Source organism: Cynara cardunculus (assembly GCF_001531365.2).
Source record: "Cynara cardunculus var. scolymus isolate 2C chromosome LG 12, CcrdV1, whole genome shotgun sequence".
NCBI lineage: Eukaryota > Viridiplantae > Streptophyta > Magnoliopsida > Asterales > Asteraceae > Cynara > Cynara cardunculus.
Window position 1 is genome coordinate 11,881,304 of NC_037539.1, and position 19,834 is coordinate 11,901,137.

The following is a 19,834-nucleotide window of genomic DNA, read 5'->3' on the forward strand; positions in this document are numbered from 1 at the left end:
AGAAAGTTTATTTATGATCTTAAAAATTAGTCGATGTGAATAAATTAATCCAAAAACTAAGGGGCCGTAACTAAACACTTACTTGGTAAGTGCTTATCGGATAAATTTTCTCATCGGATGAACATGAGAAGAACCAAGTATCTTACCGGGTAAGAGCTACGAGAAGGATGAAGAGTCTTACCTAGTAAGTGATGATGTTGACTCTTGCCAAATAAGTACTTACCTAGTAAATTGTTGCATTCTATATGATTTGATGTACTAAAATCTTACGCATCAAAATAAATTATAGTGTTGACTACTATCGATAAGCGGTTATTGGGTAAATGCCCCTAAGTTTTGGATGACATCTAAATATTTATTCACTATTTTTATTTAATTTATTTTATTTGAAAAAAATAAAATATAATCTAAATCAACCCGTCTACTAAATAATGGGTCTAGGAGCATCCACGATCGATAATCCGTTTAAAGAATTTTTACTTTTATCACATCAACTTTTCACTAACATTTTTTTTAATAAAAACCTATTTTTTACAAATTTTCTTCAATGCAAAAAGTTTTCCGAAAACCTTTTCACCAATTACATTATAATCTACCTCCATCTATTTAAAATGTTTTATAAATGTCTTTCATTTAATTTGTCGTTTTAAAGTTCACGTCATATTTTTTGCAAACAAAAATAACTTAACTTTTAAAAAAATGAAAGACGATTAACATATTACATATTTTTATATTTTTTTAGATATTCGATAATTTTGATCGCTTTTTAAAATATATTTTATTATAAAATATTTGATTTTATTATAGATATTTAATAAATTAGATTAGTTATTCAAAATGTGATGAGATATAAAATGAAAATTTGATAAAAGAATAGTGCAAAATGAAAATATAGTTAGAAAAAGTTGTATGCAAACCGATGGGCATATACAAACCCTTTCACCAGAAAAGTGTTTACCGCAAAGTTTACCATACTAATAATTTATTAAAAGACAAAAGTTTAATGAATTATTTTATTTTAAATGATTATGTTTTAAATAAAAAAAAATTAAACTTTTTTATTTTAAATGATTAAGTCTCCAAGCTATTTTTTTGAATGAATAAACCATTAAACTTTTCTATATTGAATGATTAAGTTACTAAACATTTTTTTTTTCAATAAAATAAACCATTGAGCTTTTAAAAGTTGGTTACTTACATCATTTTAATTCAAAAGAAAAATATGTAACCGACTAGAAAAGTATTAAAGTAAAACTACTTGTAACTCTTTAAAAATAGATTAAAAAGAGGGAGATCGATGACAGGAGACAATAATAGCCGATATGAAACGGACAACGATGAGGCAACACGGAGTGGCGAAGGGGAGCGATACCATTGTTTGCACGGGGTTTGAAAGAGGTAAGATATGAAAACGGTAAAACTGATTTATGTTTCTTTTTTATTTTAAGACATTTCTAGTTGGTTGTAGATGGTTTTTTGATAAAATAATGTAGGTAAACAATTTGCGGAAATTCAATGGTTTATTTATTATAAAAAATGACAAGGGAGTTGATTATTTAAAATAAGAAAGTTTAATGGTTTTTTCAATTAAATAAATAGTTCAGGAACTTAATCATTCAAAATGAAATAGTCTAATGATTTTTTCATTTAAAAAAATAGTTCAAAAACTTAATCATTCAAAATGTGATAGTTTGTTGGGTTTTTATGAACTTTGCAATAAAATAAAGACATTGTTTTTTTTAAGTATATAATATTTATATACGACAAATACAACAAATAAACTCACACACCCTTCTCACTGGTGAGGTTTGAACCCTTGACTTCCTAGAAGGCCAAGGGCTAAGGCCCTTTGGTATAAAGACATTGTTATTGGCACCTCCTTAAGCATCTCCAATGCGTAAAAACATTTCCAACAACTTCTCTATAATTTATTTAAAATAGAGAATTAAAAGTCAGAATCTCTAAAATAAATTACAATCAACTCCAACAGATTCTTTATTTAGAGATTTTATCATTAATTATGTTATTTAAATATTCTATAACTTTATGATCCCAATACACTTTTTTTAAATATGTATAAAATAATTCTAATTCAATCTTCATTGGTGAGATTAATTTTCTTTGGCTTTTTAGAGAATTTTTTATATTTTTTGGAAATTTTTCTCCATGATTCTCTATTTTAGAAAATGAGATAAGAAAGTTGTTGGAGCATTCGAATATCTCCATCAGATTCTCTATAATTTTTTTAAATAGAGAACTAAAAGTCAAAATCTCTAAAAAAATTACATTCATCTCGAACAGATTCTCTATTTTAGAGATTTTTTAACATAAATTATATTATTATAATATTCTCTAATTTATCATCCCAATACACTCTTAAAAAGAATCTTTTTTACAAAATATTAATAATCAATTATATTGATGGGATTGAATAAAATAATCATTTGTCTCTCTTAATATCAAGTTCTAAAAAATTCTCTAAACTTCAAGTTTTTTTATGTTTTCTCTATTTTAAAGAACATTATAAAGAAGCTATTAGAATATTATAGAGAACAAAAAATTAATTTTCTTTATTTAAAAAAAACTGTTAAAGATGATATAAACCTTTTACATGTGTTTTACTTTTATGATTAGCTAATTATTGTGTCAATGAGGTCAAAAGGTTTTTGAAGAAAAGGTGGGATTTCTTCAACCGGTCATTTGGATGACTTTTGTACAACTAATTTTCGTTTTACCCCTTTAATTTTCCATTTTGTTCATCTTTTCGATGTAATTTTCTTTTAAACCTTAATAAATTTTGATCAATTAATCTAATTCACTTAATAAGTGTATTTTTGTAACAAAATTTATTATTAAAAAATTCTCCTCAAGACGATAAAAATGACACCAATACAAAGTATCTAAGAAAATATAAAAAACATATGATATATTTCACCATCTTTCATTTTTTTTTTTGATTTTTCTGTATCCTTGTCATTATCCTTTTGTTTCAATAAAATTTAATATTTAGGGGCTGTTTACCAAACGCTTACCAAGTAATATTACCTCACCGGATGAATATGGTAAGAATAAAAAATCTTACCCGGTAAGAACGAGATAATGACCAAGAGTCTTACCCGGTAAGTGAGAGCGACGACTCTTACCACGGTAAGCGCTTACCGGGTAAATTGTTGCATACGATGTCGTTTTGATGGACTAAACTCTTACCCGTCAAATAAATAATAGTGTTAAATTTTACCGGTAAGCATTTACCAGGTAAGTGTTTGGTAAACGACCCCTTAGTCTTTTTAATAAAAATACAAATTTCATTTTAAAAGAAAATTAAAAGGTAAAGCATGGAAGACATGAAAACAAGAAGCATATAATAAAATGTTGTGTGATGGTTCTTTAAGATATGGTTTTACAAGAAAATTTAAATAGAAGGGGATAAATGTTAAATTTTAAATAATAAAAAGTTTTCATTGCAAAGGAAAAGGCTTTTAAGAATATGTTATTGTTAACATAAGTGAGTGGAAAGCTGATGTAACGAATATAGCGAGTTATTGAATAGGTTATGAATTAGAAATACTCAATAGGGGTGTTGAATACATTGAGAACGAAAAAACGATCAAAGCGATTAAATGTCTAAATCTATTACATAATATGTTAAATTATTATTATTATTGTTATATATATATATATATATATATATTATCTCTTATATATTTTATCTCCTATATATTATGTGTATTATTATATATAGCTCATGTTAATATTATTATTAGTATTAAATAAATAGGATTGGATTTTGATGAGAAGCAAAGTGAAGATGAGAAGCGTAAGTAAAGATCTCCACTATTGGATGCACATTTGGGTGAGATGCACCGAGATTGTAACGGCCTTAAAATTTAGAAAATAACAGAAAATATAAAACTTTAAAACTCTTTAAATACAAAACAACTTTAATATAAAAACTACATAAAGTTTATCCAATAGGAGAACGCGATACATATCAGGAGTTTTAAATAGACTATCTAATTCTTAAATAAAATCAGAATAATTTAGGTATTACTAGTATCACCAAATCTGTTATCTTCAAAACGGGATAACGCCTTTAAGCCATCCTACTGGAATCTCTACAACGCTCCAACCGCAACTCAGAACCCTCTAAGACCTGATATACATGTCGTTAAAGAAAATTATTTAGCTTAATGCCTAGTCAGTTAAAATAGTTTTATCATATAAGGCATAAAACAGTTAAAATTAATATTTTTTCTTTATCCCACGATCCTTCCTTTAAAACATAAAGTATCAAAAGGACATTTTTTCAAATCTCATTTGCTTCCAACTCATATAACCATATTAAATAAATATCAAATGCCCAACTCACTCAAAATATCCGTAAGATGAAACACCGATTGAGTAGTCAAAACCATATTTATAAAAACCGAAAGCATGGGTAACGAAGTACCCGAAAACAACATCTTGCGTTGACGGAGGAGATCCAATTCCATCAATATGGCGGGAACACAAAGTTAAGCCACTTATCAACATTCTCGAAGTTCACCTAGGGCCATGGACCCCCGTTTACGGCTCCTATGAGCACCACCGCAAGACTCCCCTGATGACCCTAGTGTCTACTTGACCTTTAGATGAGTCTCACCACAAAAGTCACTAGTCTTAGTATATGGTTCCAATAAGCACTACCGCAAGACCTAACCTCATATACGACTCAACCGAGTATCATCGCAGACTGTAGCTCTGTATACAACCCAATAGGGTATCACCGCAAGCTCACTACCATGACTTGGGGACCACTCACTAGCACATTAAGTGTGGACATCAAAACTCCATGCTAGACCCTTATGCCTATGGATCCAATCCATTAAAGTCTAAAATTACATGACACCAACTGAACGATTAATGCACTTAAGACATGTAATAATCAACAAATATGCAATAATGTATTATATGTCGAAGGCTCCACATTGGGGCATTAAACCAGACAAATGCTCTAAAAACTCATTTGAGTTAACAAGCCAAAAAGACCCCGTAAAACACTTAACTATTTGAATATGGTAAGTAATATCCACATAAGCCAAAAACACATATTTTTCAATCGTTTAAAACACGCATGACACCCGTAACATGAATAGGTCCATATATCAATACTATGTGAAAGCATAATGGCCAAAAGACCCAAAACCACATGTTTTGCAATCTTAAAGATCTTACAAATCCAATTGAAAGTATTTATCAAAGATTTATGCAATTATGACAACTAGGGCTCAAATACCACATATAAAGTTCGTAAGTTGGGTTAAGTTCCAAACAACACTTTTCAAGAACTACAACACTATATTGCTCCTAATTTGTTCAAACATCCAAGAAATCTCATTTCATATAATTACATATCTTTTGGAGCAAATCTTTGTACGTTTATATCTCAAGATATGTAACATTCCAGAATCACATTTTCATATAACCACATATTTCATATATCATGAAATACAAATTTACACATTTGGTCCCAATATCTACAAAAGCTTCATTACAAAAGTAGCTACCAAATTTTTCCACGTAAACCCTATACAAGACTTGTAAATATAACAAGTATTCATGTATAACAATATCCCATCATCCCAAAATCCACATGCAAGCAGTCATATATTTCTTCATAATTTCCCTTCCCCTTATCATTCAATTATGCCCGATTTGTAATGCACATTTTTAAAATACCAAAATGAGGGTTAGACCATGAGGTATAGTGAGAAATCCCTATGATTGCTATTACAGAGTGAAAATCACCAAAACACTTTTATAAAACCCATATAGGATTGATCCGATATATCTCGGTGCATCTCATCCTAATGTGCAATCAAGGGTGGAGATCCCTTCTTACGCTTTTCACCTTAATCTCTTTCTCGTCGGAACCCCAACCGTGTGTGTGTGTGTGTGTACAGGAGGTTTACTTTGCAAACCACGTTATTTGTACAAACCGTACAAACCTCATTCAACCAATCATAATTTTTCATTTGTTCATTTTTTTGTAATTATGAGAGGTTGATTAATCATTTTTATTGTGTAGGGTGTTAATCATGGATATTATCATCTTCATTATTTTAATTTTAGAGAAATACATGAAACAGTTTCATTAAAAATTCATTAAGTATTATATGAAACACTTTCATAACCATATATGAAACAAATTTATCAAAAAAAGTATTATATGAAACAATTTCACAAGATTAAAAAAATTTAATGAAAAAATTTCATAAAATTAAACAATGAAATCGACGGATGAGGATGGTTTGCATTTGATCACTCCTTTATATATGTGTGTATATATATATATATATACAAAGATATATGTGTATATATATATATAAAGATATATGTATATATATCACTTTCTTCTTCACCTCTTCTTCATTACATCTTCTTTATTTCTTCAAATGTACACACATATACATCTTCTTTCATCTCGTCACCACTACAGATAATGTAATTTTAAAATATGTGAAATATTATATAAATTATTCATCTTTATTAAAATATATAAAAAATATTTTATTTCTTATTAATAGTTTATATTGATTAAAATAATATAGTGGAATATTATAAAATAAATATTTATTAATGATTCATATTAATTAAAATATAGTACTAATAAATAAAAGAAAAAAAATTAAAAAAAATGAAAACTTTAATAATTTAGAAACAAATAAAATATAATATAAATAAATTAAATAACAAGACAAGAAAGACAAATATGGAACAAAATATAAATTAAATAAAAGAAATTAATGATGGGATAGAGGGTTATGGGTGCCTTTAACAATGGTCAGAGGTGTCATTAACCTCCTTTATAAAAACATATGTTGTCGGGATTTATAAAATCTATTTTGGTTTATTTGTAGTAAAATATATTAAATAAATGAAATTAGTATAGTATTTTTTTTAAAATGAAAAATTGAAATTTATAGAATAGTAGGTTATCTTAATAGTATTTAACGTTTATATTGTATTTGAATGCATTAATCATTTAGTTTACAAAATTTAAATGTGAAACTTTATGAAGATGTAAACATACAGTACTTCAATAAATTGTAATATTAAATTTTGAAGAGAACAAGAATATGAGGTAAATATTTTATAATCCGATAGAGATAGGCTTATAAATATATTGTAAAACATTCTATGTAAATACAAAATAGAATCATTTGTATTAAAGGTTCAAATAAACCTAACAAATTGCATCAACTTCTTCTAAAAAGCTCCATAATCCCTCTTGTGCAACGTTAGAGAAGGGCATAATGAATTGAATCGTGGTATACTGCATGATCCTTCAAATACGCTCTTGTAAATCAACTTGTATGCTGCCTCCGTTAAGTGCATGCCATCCCAATTAGCATATGTATCTGGTTGAGCACACACCATATATGATGGATTTGCACATGCTACTGAAGGATTACAGTTAAACGGACCTTCTCCTCCACAACACGCCTTCAAAACTCCATTTTTGAATCCTATAATATACATTCGAAAGCCTTTTAAACCCATGAGCAAAATTAATGCATCCCAAATGGATTTATTTTGTCTTTTTTTTTGTTTACACATTTTTGCCTTCTTCATTCCAAAGCTTTGAAAATTTATAAGCTTTTGGAAATGACCATGGCATGCCTAAAAATGAAATGTTAAGTACCATATTTGCTTGGAGATACGTAGAACTGCATAGCAGCATTGTAGTAGTCGGCATAAATGATGTGCACATTAGGATTAATGTCTTGGATTCGATTTAATTCCCTTTGCAGCAACTCATTGTGGTATTCGGCAAACTTGTTTAATCGTATGAGGCAACCAGTCGTGTTATCATACTCTTTTATGTCAGAACCATAGTAGATTGTCAAATATGCGGCAGAGCAACCAATTGGTAGGTTTCCTGGAATAACGAGCGTCTTTGCTCCAAGATTTATTAGATCCTGTATTTCGAACCATCCTCAAGTTATGCCATGATAACATAATTAAGGAACACTTTGAATTTAAACTATAATATATTCAAGATATTTGAACGATTGTGTAATTTTTCGATGGGTTCTTACATTGATTGCTAACACGATGGTACTAACAACAAACGGTACATATGATTCAACCTCTTCTATGGATTTTCCGAGAATTAATGGATGATTGTAATCATTTCCTCCGATCTCTCCCACGAGAATTAGGGACCGTCCAATAAAATCTTTACAGCCTGTCAACAGTTTAGTAAGAAAATACAACATTAAAGTCCTCACAGAGTACAAATGACAACATTATATTCCAATAAATTACTAGACATACAAGAAAAATAAAATAGTGAAAATTAAATCATTTTGGTTTTAATATAATATATGTGACGTAAAATATGTTGAATATAAGCTTTTATGTGATACATAGAGAAGTACAAAATGCCTAAAAACAAAATTTGGTCCATGGTATGGACATGGAAGGACCAGACCGCTGCGTTTGGTACATGGGACAGAACAGGACAGGACAAAACTCATTGTCTCACATTTGGTGCAACATGGGACAAAACAAGAACTCACTATCACACATTTGGTGCAACATCGGACAGGGACAGGGATAAAATGGGACAAAAAGGTTTTTTTTCTTGTTCCACCAATGTAGATGGAACAAGATGGGACAAGAATGAGACATAAACTAAAATATTACTAATCTATGTTTGTTTGATATATATTTTTAATATGTTATTTGTTTTAATGGTCACCATCGCGACAATTACCACCATCGGCCGCCATCACCACCTGTGGCCACTTATAGCCACTGTCGATTGCTGATGTGCATTGAGAATTCAATGTATAAAGCATTCGTTTTATAGTTTTTAGCTAGTTTATTTTCCTTTTATTCTAATCTTCAGTTATTTTAATCACTTTATTTTCCCCTTTATTATTTATGGAGCTAAAAGTATAATTTACTTGTTTTTACACCATTTGATAGCTAATTTGAACTTGTGCACAAGCTGTTTGGTGCTATGAAATTCCTACAACATGGATCTGGTAGTTTTTGGCTTTTTGAAGTGCTTAATGAACTAAGTTGTTGGGCAGACGTTTTGTTGCTTGAAGACCACGCTCGGAAGACCTTTTGGGAAGATCCATGGCTGCTAATCACTTGTTAGGATTGATGTAATAGTCTAGTTGACTTTTTAATGACTTTGTCCCCAAGTTCCATTTTTATCTTATTTGGCCCCTCTATGTGTATAAATAGGGAGGAAGGATCATAGTTTCTAAGAATTAAAAATCAGTTGTAAACTGATTTTTCTCTAAGATTCAAAGCAATTTTAATAGTAAGTCTCGTAATTACTTTCGAGTTTGTTCATTACTTTCCACTCTTTACTTTCAAGTCATTTAATTTCTTGCTCTTTACTTTCAAGTCACTGACTTTCCGCACTTCACTTTCAATTCATTTTTATTTCTTTAATTTATGTTATTTACATTTCTTGTAATTTACTTTTTGTAATGAGTAGCTAAGTCATTAGCTTGGGTGTAAGATAAGGGGTGAGATTATAAACTGAAGGAAGTGGACGTTGTTTCACAATAACAATGTTCCACTATTTCATTCAAGTTTTAGTAAATCCAAAAAGACTTCTTGATGAGTTGATCACTTTGAAAGTGTTAAAATGTCGTAGACTCAGGAACGAGCCATTGAATGCACGTCAATTCAAATGATACGGGAATTAGAGTTGGAAAAGTTACTAATAAAAGGAAATTGTCATTTATGTTTTTCAAATTGATAATTCTTGACAGGTTGATCACTTATCGAAGTGTTAAAGTGTAGTGGACTCAGAAGTGAGCCACTAATAACACACCAACTTGAATTATATGGAAATCTGCTCGGAAGGGATTTGCTAATCCATATATTTTGAGAACACCATTATCACTAGTCCTGATACCACATAAGAATATGGGTTGAAAGCTAAACATTAGTGCAATGGTGAAGTACAGAAGGAATACCCTCAAAATAAATGGTGGAACTAGTTATGGCTGACTACATACTGTAGCATCCCTACAACATTGTCTGCTGGAATTTGTTTTTATGTCTCACTACAAGTCTTACACCGATGGTACCTTTATTTATTATGTTATTTACAATTGTTAACTCAATAACCAATCAAAGTCTTCAAATTCTTTCTATGAAGTTAGTCTTTTAACTCGAGATCTTGCAACTTAAGTTATCTACCCCTATGGAATACGATACTTGGTACATACCATTTTATTACTTGAAGGCAATAGTGTTGACACGTGTATACTTCCATGTGTTACCACTTAGTGTCGTAGAGATACAATATCTAGCCCCCATCAAGTTTTTTGCATCGTTGCTGCGGATAGGCGTAAATCTAATAGTTGTTTAGAGATTGAGTCTTGTTAAGCTAGTTTTTCTACCATCTTTGTTTCTTGTCATACATCTCCATGTATGTACAAGTAAAAAGATTTTGGAAGTTTATCTTTCTATGAATATAGATCCAAAGGGGCAATCGTTTGGGCCATATGGATCTATTTCCTATGACTATTGTGGTAAACATCATTTCTCGTGCAGTTGTCCTTCGAACCCTGAATCTCGTTGTTTCATGGGATATAGTAATTGGGATACCTCACACTTCAATGTTTACACTTAATCATGGGAAGAGCATCCTAATTTTTTTAAATAGTCAAAATCACGACCATTTCACATCACAAGCACCTCCTGCCAAGATTGGAGTAACACTTATTCAAATACTTTTTACCAATCTTGGAAGGAACAAGTTGATTTTTCTGGGAGTTTTCAAGGGGATGATTTTAACAACTCATTTTTATCCCCTACATTCTCTGAATCTCTTGAAACTATGATGAATGACCTCCTATAAAAGTTTTCAAACTATGATGAAAGATAACTTGCAAACTATGATAAATGATAACATGCAAAGTACACAAAATATGTTAAACATGCAAACCTCACTGAGAGACATATCTATTGCCAACATCACAACTTATGTTGGAAAGATCATTAGTGAGGATGAAAGACAAATACAAATTCTTGTACCAAGTGAAATTGAAAAATATAATTGTGTTGGTAAGGATGAGAATGAGGTTAATATTTTGAAAAATAGTCAAGTTATTGGGAGTTCAGAGAAAACAACTGATTGAGCAACCCAATTTCACTTCATAATAATGAAGAGGTGCAACAAAATGTCAAGACTGTCACTACCCCATGCTTTGAATCTTTGCAGGAAAATCATATTGTTGTAGATACTGGCATTTCTACAGCAAAACTGTGCAGAAATTTCCAAGTTCTTTTTAAGATAGGACGTGACGATCAATCCAAGGACTCAGGAGGCTTTATAAAATCAGGTGTCACTATTGGTGAGGTAATGTGGATAACTTTTTTTAGGATGACCACCTCCAAAACTATTTTCAAACACTAACCACCATCGTACATTGCCACGTTACCTCCACCATAACCACCACCATTATCAACTACCACTACCCATCATTTCCCATTATCCACTATCTTCACATCCTCCACAACCACCGTCGTCCACGAACCATCACTGCCTCTACCTCCACAACCACCGTCGGCAACTGACCGCCACCGCCTATCACCACCACCACCACTGGTACCATCTCCAACACCTCCACCATAACCAACACCACCTCGACCTCCACCATAAACACTACTACATCCATCACTTTTACTACCATCAACTATATCAATTTTTCATTCAAATTTGGTACTATTATATATGTATGTATTTAATGATATGAAAATTGTGTAAAAATATTTATAAATTAAATTATTTACTTATTTGTGTTAATTATAACTATTATATGATACAAAAATCATCAAATAACTTTTGGAGGCAACTTGTTTAGTTCTGTCATATCCAGTCCTAGTTGTACCAAACACCAGACAGACACTTGTTTTGTTCAATTATGTCCCGTGCAGTCCTATCCTCTTGTTAGATCTCTCCAGTCTTATCCAATTATGTTCGCGTACCAGACGCTACCTCAAGGACATAGGATCATGTCTAATGGTATACTGATATGAGATATTGAATTGAGTTCCACAATTTTTTGGGATCAAATTATACGTGTTTTAGTTTTTACCTAATTATATATATTTTATAAGAATGATTATATTTAAGAGAACTTTTTGTATTTTAAGACATTTTTGTTGTTTTAATTAGTAAAACTATTATTATAATATATGGTATGAACTTTCATGTTTTGTTCTACCATTGAATACTTATTACTCATATAGTCTATCAATAGTAAGGGTATATGTATAACATAACCTCCTAAAGATTGGAAAATCCCAAATCAGTTAATCCAGGCTTTTCTGCCCGATTCAGCCAAGGATTTTAGACCTACAACCACTCCACAAAAATTCGTAGTTAAGTACTGAATATTGGACGTAAAGCTAAATTTGTAATGGTTTGGTTATCCAAACTTGTTTCTGCAGAAGCAAAAGTGAACCTTTAAGAAAAACAAAACGAAACAAAATCAAAGTCGGTCTCAAGCCTCTCAGACTCAAATAGGTCCATGTTTTCATACCCAAATACCAATTAAGAACCATAGGGGGGCCTTTGGTTCGCAAAATGAAATTTGGTGGAATTGGAATTTGACTTTGAAAAAATTGAACTGAAATTTGACCACACGATTGATTAGTAAGAATTAGAATAGAATCTCTTAAAACAATTGGAACCTCCATTTTTGTTAAAGGGGAGGGTGGGGTGGCATTCGTGATAATCACAATAGTGGTATTGGTGGTCCCCTCAACCACGCACCCTTACCTCCCTCTATATATGTATGTCGGATCAATTAGTACATGAAGCAATGCCACAAAAGAAATATATATATATATATATATATATATATATATATATATATATATATATAGAGGGTGGGTTGTTGTGTAAATGAAGGTTATAATGAGAATCCTAAGAAGAGATATCCACCTTTTGAGGTGCATCTCAAATTGAGATACATCATATCAATTCCTTTCTACAGTTCAATTTATAGTGATCTCTTCTTACGCTTCTCACTAACTCTCCTTTTGACACGTTGCTTTGTCTATACGTATATATTTGTGTATGTTGGATTAAGTAGTACCTGAAGCAGTGGCACAAAAGGAAGACATTGATTGTTTGAACCACCCTATCTGAACTCCCAAGGATGCATTCGTAACACTGTTATAAACCCCTCTTCCTTCAAGAAACCTCGATCCCAACGCCGTAGCACCCGCCACCGCATAATTCACTCCGTCGTCCATCCTCCTGGTGTCGCCGCCCACATACGGTGGCACCAATGGCAGCCCAAGACTCTCAGCTTCGTCATAAAAACAAAAAGAAAAAGCATATTGTCATAATTTCATCAGAAAATTAACCAGTTGAAATTAAGAACCTTTTTTATGTTAATTAAAAGATTAAAATTACCAAGGAAATCGATGATGAGGCGGCCATTGGAGCAACGACCGGTGGGCCGACCGAAAAAGGTTTCTCCGTAAGGTGGCCGGAAATAAGGAAAGGAACGGTGGTATATGGAGGCAAGTTGTTTTAGGTTACCGGTATCGGCAAGGGAGTCCCCGAAGCTGATGATGGATGTATAACAGCCATTGTTAGCAGAAGTTGAAACCAGATGGAAAATGATGATGAGGAAGAAGAGCCAACATGAAGAAGATGAAAGGGACATTGTAGCTAAGCAGTATGCTGAAAATTAAACAAGGAAATGACGTAAATGGAACTCAATTTATAAATGGAGAAAGAGTAAAATTGAAGGGAAAAATCATGATCATGTTTAGTCAATTTTTAGCTTATAAATCACACAAAAATAATCATTTTCTTATAAAAGATAATAGTGAAATAATCATTATGTTCACAAATCGGATTCGTGAATCTGTTGATTTATTTCTTTTTATGAAAAACAGAAATTGGCTTTTTTAGATCATATTTTGGAAGGTTAGAGAGCGAGTGTACGAAATTATTGCCTATTTTATTATAATAATTATAACTAATGAATTAAAACTTACAATTACATCGGTTAACCTTTCAGGTTTCGATTTTACAGCTAATTTTCATATATCATCGGTTCAAGTTTTATATTATATTATTATTAGTTGTGTACATGTGCAATACGACAAGAGCCGTAAATTTTAATGATTTTTGGTTAATAGGTCTCCAACCTCGTAATTCTGGTTTCGGAGAGGCCTTCATCAAGGGGATCCTCTATCCCTTTTCCTTTTTATCATTGCCATGGAAGGTCTTCACACGCTCATATCTAAGAACAAAAATTAAATAAAAAGTTTGGAGATTGGCAATGATGATCTTTCTATAACCCATTTATTTTATGCAKATGAAGTGATGTTCATTAACGATTGGTCTAGAAGACGAGAGGATATCTTACGAATTGGAGATTGGCGGAGGAGGAGCGACAGCGGGTGGAGGCGGAAYGACGACGACAGAGGGAGGAGCAACAKGATAGACAACTTCAAGATATRRCTGCTTTGGTTAGACAGCTCAGTCAATCTCAACATTTCCCCCAGCCACCACCATATTGAATATTGTCTTTCGCTTTGAAACAATTTAGTTTTTGTTTGGTTGGAATAATTGWAGTTTCACTTTAATGTATGATATTTAGTTTTATTTCGTCTTTTTATTTTCAGTTTTAATATTGTACAGATTTGCAGTTTTTAAATATAGGTATTAAATACAGGTTTTAAATATTAATTTTAAAATAAATTTAAATATTATTATATATATATTTCCGGCGGATTTATCCGCCGGTATTTTAAAAAAAATTAAATCTTTTTAAAGAAAATATTTAATATATATTTATATATTTTTCTGGCGGATTTCCGGCGGATTTATCCGCCGGTATTTATTAAAAAAATAAATCTTTTCTAAATTTTTTTTTTAAATAATTCTTTTTTAAAATATTATATTTCCGGCGGATTTCTGGCGGAAAATTCTGCCGGAATTTTTTTAAAAAAAATATTTAATATATATATGTTTTTCCGGCGGATTTCCGGCGGAATATTCCGCCGGATTTTTTTTTAAAATTTTTTTTTATTTACTTCTTAAGTTAATCAAGATTTTTTAAAAAAACGGGGGAAGATTTTCCGGCGGATTACCGAGGAAAATCCGCCGGAAACGTCGCCGGAAAACCAATCACCGGCGCCCTTTTTCCGGCGGCCAAATCCGCCGGAAATTACTTTTTTCGGCTTTTTTGGTAGTGTAAAGTTTCGTTGGTTTTATTAGAGAAGATTTAACGATGATATAAGTTATACTTAGTCTTTATGACTTTAAATATTAATACAATTTGAATAAATAAGAGTTATGATTCCAATTACAGTCTATCGATGAAAAAAATTATATAACAGTTTAAAATCCAATTTATTTAAAATCCAATTTATTTAAACGACTCCACAAATGTGTTCGATTTACACCAAGAGCAAAGAATCAAGCGATCGAGAACGAGACCGAGAATTCTAGAGCAATTGAATGAGAGATGAATGAGGAAACTTTTAATAATTAATGGTAAATATCAGTTTGAATCTCACATTTGGGGATGGGGATAAGACATAGAGATATATGAGGGGGTGAAAACATGAGTGAAAGGTGTCAAAAGTATCTTGAGAAAATGAAAAAAAAAGATAACAATATACATTGGTAATTTGTACTATATGTTACTTTAATTGTAGATTAAGAGATTTTAAGACTAAATGCATAAAGTAGTAGTACTTAATGCATTATGAGTTGTTTTTAATACTTTTAAGACTTTGTGCATAAATGTATAGTACTTTGTGTATTAAAAATTGTTTTTAGGCCTTTTGATAAATCTGGTTGATAAGGTAGTATAGATTATTAATTAATAATTAATAAATTAATTACAATATAAAAAAACATATATTAATAGCATTTTGAGTATAATAAAGTTAAAATTTAAAGAGAATAAATTACAATCAATAAAATGTAATGAGGAAAACGTATTTGATGTTTTAGAAGAAATTTAGGTTTTGATTTCAAAAATATATTGATAAAAATGTAGGCTTGTTCCATGGGGTAAGGTGGAACTAGGGATGGCAACGGGGCGGGGTTTGCAATCCCCGGCCCCGGCCCCGGTTTGTGTACAGAGTCCCCGACCCCAGCCCCGTCTCCGGTCAACTTTCGGTCAACCCCGGTCAACCCCCGGTCAACAACCGGTCAAGTGCGGTGACGACTGTCAAGTGCGGCCTGTGGTGTCGCCTGTCGAGTGCGGTGACGCTGGTGAGTGGTGACGGTGACAGGCGTGAGCCGACAGGAGTGTGGAGGTCACGAGGGTCGACGGACGAGTGGACGACGGTGTAGAAGAGATCGAAGTCGACGAGAGCGGAGAGTGGAGACTGGAGTGTTGACGAGAGTGGAGAGTCGTCGACTGTCGTCTGTCGAGAGGAATTTTAGGGATGGAGGAGTCGATGTTGATGGAGTATGGAGTCTATGGACTGATGGTAGGGATGGAGGAGTCAATGGAGTATGGATTGGACTGATGGAAGACGATGGACTCTGACATATCAATTACATAAGCCCAAATAATTAAAATATCAACATAAGCCCAAATAATTAAAATATAACATAAGCCTAAATAATTAAATATTTAATATTTATATATATATCGGGTACGGTACGGGGCGGGGCGGGGGATACTATACCCGGCCCCGGTACCCGGTTTAACAGGGAATCCCCGTCCCCGTCCGGGTCGGGTGAACCGGGTTCCCCACCGGGTCGGGCCAAATCACCATCCCAAGGTGGAACGCGACTATTCCACATTCTTTCATTCTAATTTTGTTTGTTCCATACAAAAGTCATGTCAAATGTGGGATAATGATTCATTTTCCATTTTTTTCTATCAAGTTCAATATATCAAGTGCACCCAATATGAACATATTTATCAATTGGTTTTATGGAGTTTAAATATGAAATTATAAAAAAAATATGTTTTTAACATATTTTAAAACATTATTACAAATAAATCATATAAAATCTCATAAATACCAACTTACCTTATGGGAATTATAAATCCGATCTTTATGGCAATTAATTATAATCCCGACACTTTAATTCCAAACTTTGTTTAAATTAAACACGAGATTAAAATGGAATTCAATTGTTAATCCCTCTAAATCCTATTGAATTCCACAAAGCAAACGGATCTTCATCATGTAATGAAATTATAGTTGTTATTTTATCTGATATGTCTATATATTTTAATCCATATTATCTCTGTTATTACATTTTACTTACTATTACTATTGTTCTTTCTGTTAGGTATGAAGACGTGAGTGAAGAATGAAGAGGTCAAGCTTCCAAGTCAAAGTAGTCAACAAATTATGTAAAGTAAATGTTTGCAATTGTAATTTGACTTTGTATTAGTCAATTCATATAAGTATTTTTTAATGTTTGTAGTAGAAAAGAGAGCTCGTTATATAGATGTACATGTTCATATACTTGTAGAGAGTTTCTAGAGAAAGAAACTTGTTTAGAGAGAGAAACAATATGATTTGAGCTTAATTGTTATTCTTGATTGTTTGGATTACTTGTTACTTGATCATAGAAGGATTACTAATTGGTATCAGAGCTTAAACAGAAGAATTGTACAAAATTTTGAATATTTCTTGAAGAATTTATAGAAAAGTTGAAGAAAATGGGTTTTGATGAAAATCATTAATTTGGTTGAGGTTTTATGTATTTTTTTTTCTTGAATTGATTGTGAATATGTTGTTTGTGATTGATTTCTACACATCTTTCACCAAAACATTTTGATTTGAACATCAATTTTGAGATTTGGATTTGAAAATTTTTCACAGAGAAGTTTTGGTGTTCATATGTGTTCTTGAGATTTTTGGTCAAATTGGATCATTTTGATTTGTTTTTGGTGAATCTTCGTTCACTAAGGTGACGCTTGGTTCACAGAATGTTTTTGGATAAAATGGAATTTGTTAAAAGGAATTTGACTTTGAAGGAATTGGAATGGAATGTTGGCAGGTTTGACCATTTGTTTGGTTCACAGACATTGGAATACAATATGTTAATAAATTGGAATCTGTCTGTTTGGTTTTGTAGCTTTGGAATTGGAATAAAATATTAGTAAATGATCAAAATGCCCTTTTTATAAAAAAAATAATTTTTTAAAACTAAAAATACTTTAACAAAATAATTATTTAATATGTAAAACAATAAAAAAATACACAACCCAAATATAAATATAAGCCAAACGACGTTACTAAATCAACGGTTGTCGGCGGTGGTTTAGATCGGTGGTAGTCCATCGTGGTTCAGATCGGTGGTTCAGATGGGGGTGGTCGGCAGTGCTTCAGATCGATGGTGGTCTGCGATGGTTCAGATGGAGGCGGTCAGTGATGCTTCAGATCGACGGTGGTGGCGGTGGTTCAGATCGGTGGTTGTTCAAACCGTTGGTGGTCGGCCGTGATTCAGATCGGTGTTAGTCGACAGTGGTTCAGATCGGTGGTGGTTTATGGTGCTTCAGGTGGCAGTGGTCGGATGTGGTTCAGATCGGTGGTGGTTTAGATTGGTGGTTTCTCAAATCGTTGGTGGTCGGCGGAGGTGATTCAGATCGGTAGTAGTCGCTGATGTCGGATGTGGTTAAGATCGACGGTAGTTTAGTTCGGGGGAGTGGTTCAAATCGGTGATGGATCAAATCGGTGGTTGTTCAGATCGGCGATGGTGGCCGACAGTGATTCAAATCGGTGATGGTCTGTGGTGGTTCAGATGGCGATGGTCGACAGTGGTTCAGATTCGTAGTGATCCATGGTGGTTCAGATGACGATGATCGGTGGTGGTTCAGATCGTTAGTGGTCGGCGGTGGTTCAAATTAACAGTGGTTCAGATCGGTGGTGATCGGCGGTGGTTCAAATGGCGATGGTTGGCTGGCAGTGGTTTAGATCCACGGTGGTCGAAGGTGGTCGACGATGGTCATATTGGGTTTTATAAGATCAAGATATATTAACTTGTAACACCCTTTGTAACGCCCCAACCCACACATTGCATGTAATACATATTTCATACCAAAGAAATACATATTCATATACATTCGGGTCCACAAGTACAAGAAATCTACTATGACCAAACACAARGTMCAAAAATTYHAAATACAATCTTGTACTAATCATCAGAGCTATGCATCAAAAGCAAATCTTCAACCAAAATGCACGAAAGAAAAGCACTAAATCTTTTCCTTTCCTTTACCTTCCACACTTCCTGCAATACACATTTTAAAACACAAAACGAGGGTTAAACTATAAAGTCTAGTGAGATACCCTATTCATGTCATTGCAGGGTGAAGGATCACCAAAACCTTTGCAAAATCAAGTATTCATATAAATAACAAATATATATGAATCCGTAATACCAAATACCAAGTCATTTCTCAAATTCAAGCTATCACTTAGCTTATTCAATTCTCATATCTTTTGAACCAATCAGGTTCCGTAAAATGCCACTTTTTAAACCTTTTTCTCAATAACAAGGTTTAACAAAGTTTCAGGCCAAAACAGTTCTTTTCTCCACAATAACATCCAATCTATGATTTCCAAATAAGAACCTTGATCATAAATCCTTAAATCACAAAGAAATAAAGATTCCAGATCTAGGTAGTCTCAAAGGATATAATAGAAAGAGTTATATAAAACCACACACACAGACAATGCCACCCTTATAACAAATGGACACCTCTCCTTGGTATGCCACCCTTATAACAAATGGACACATCTCCTTGATATGCCACCCTTATAACAAATGGACACCTCTCCTTGATATGCCACCCTTATA

General features: G+C 32.4%; 1 protein-coding gene across 1 annotated transcript; it reads right to left on the reverse strand.

Moving 5' to 3' along the window:
- Positions 1–7,108: 7,108 nt before the first annotated feature.
- On the reverse strand, positions 7,109–13,703 carry LOC112523425 (GDSL esterase/lipase At1g31550-like). Its single transcript, XM_025133022.1, has 5 exons — positions 13,448–13,703; positions 13,125–13,340; positions 8,082–8,230; positions 7,685–7,961; positions 7,109–7,508 (listed from the first exon to the last, which is right to left on the reverse strand). Exons 1-5 carry the CDS (start codon positions 13,701–13,703, stop codon positions 7,249–7,251), a joined length of 1,158 nt encoding a protein of 385 aa, XP_024988790.1. The 3' UTR covers positions 7,109–7,248.
- Between the last annotated feature and the right edge of the window lie 6,131 nt (positions 13,704–19,834).

Coding starts and splice junctions, on each gene's coding strand:
- LOC112523425 (XM_025133022.1), bottom strand. CDS start 13,703: ATGTCCCTTTCATCTTCTTCATGTTGGCTCTTCTTCCTCATCATCATT. Junction 13,341..13,447: donor CCTCATCATCGATTTCCTTG/GTAATTTTAATC, acceptor TTTATGACGAAG/CTGAGAGTCTTGGGCTGCCA. Junction 7,962..8,081: donor CCATCGTGTTAGCAATCAAT/GTAAGAACCCAT, acceptor TTCGAAATACAG/GATCTAATAAATCTTGGAGC.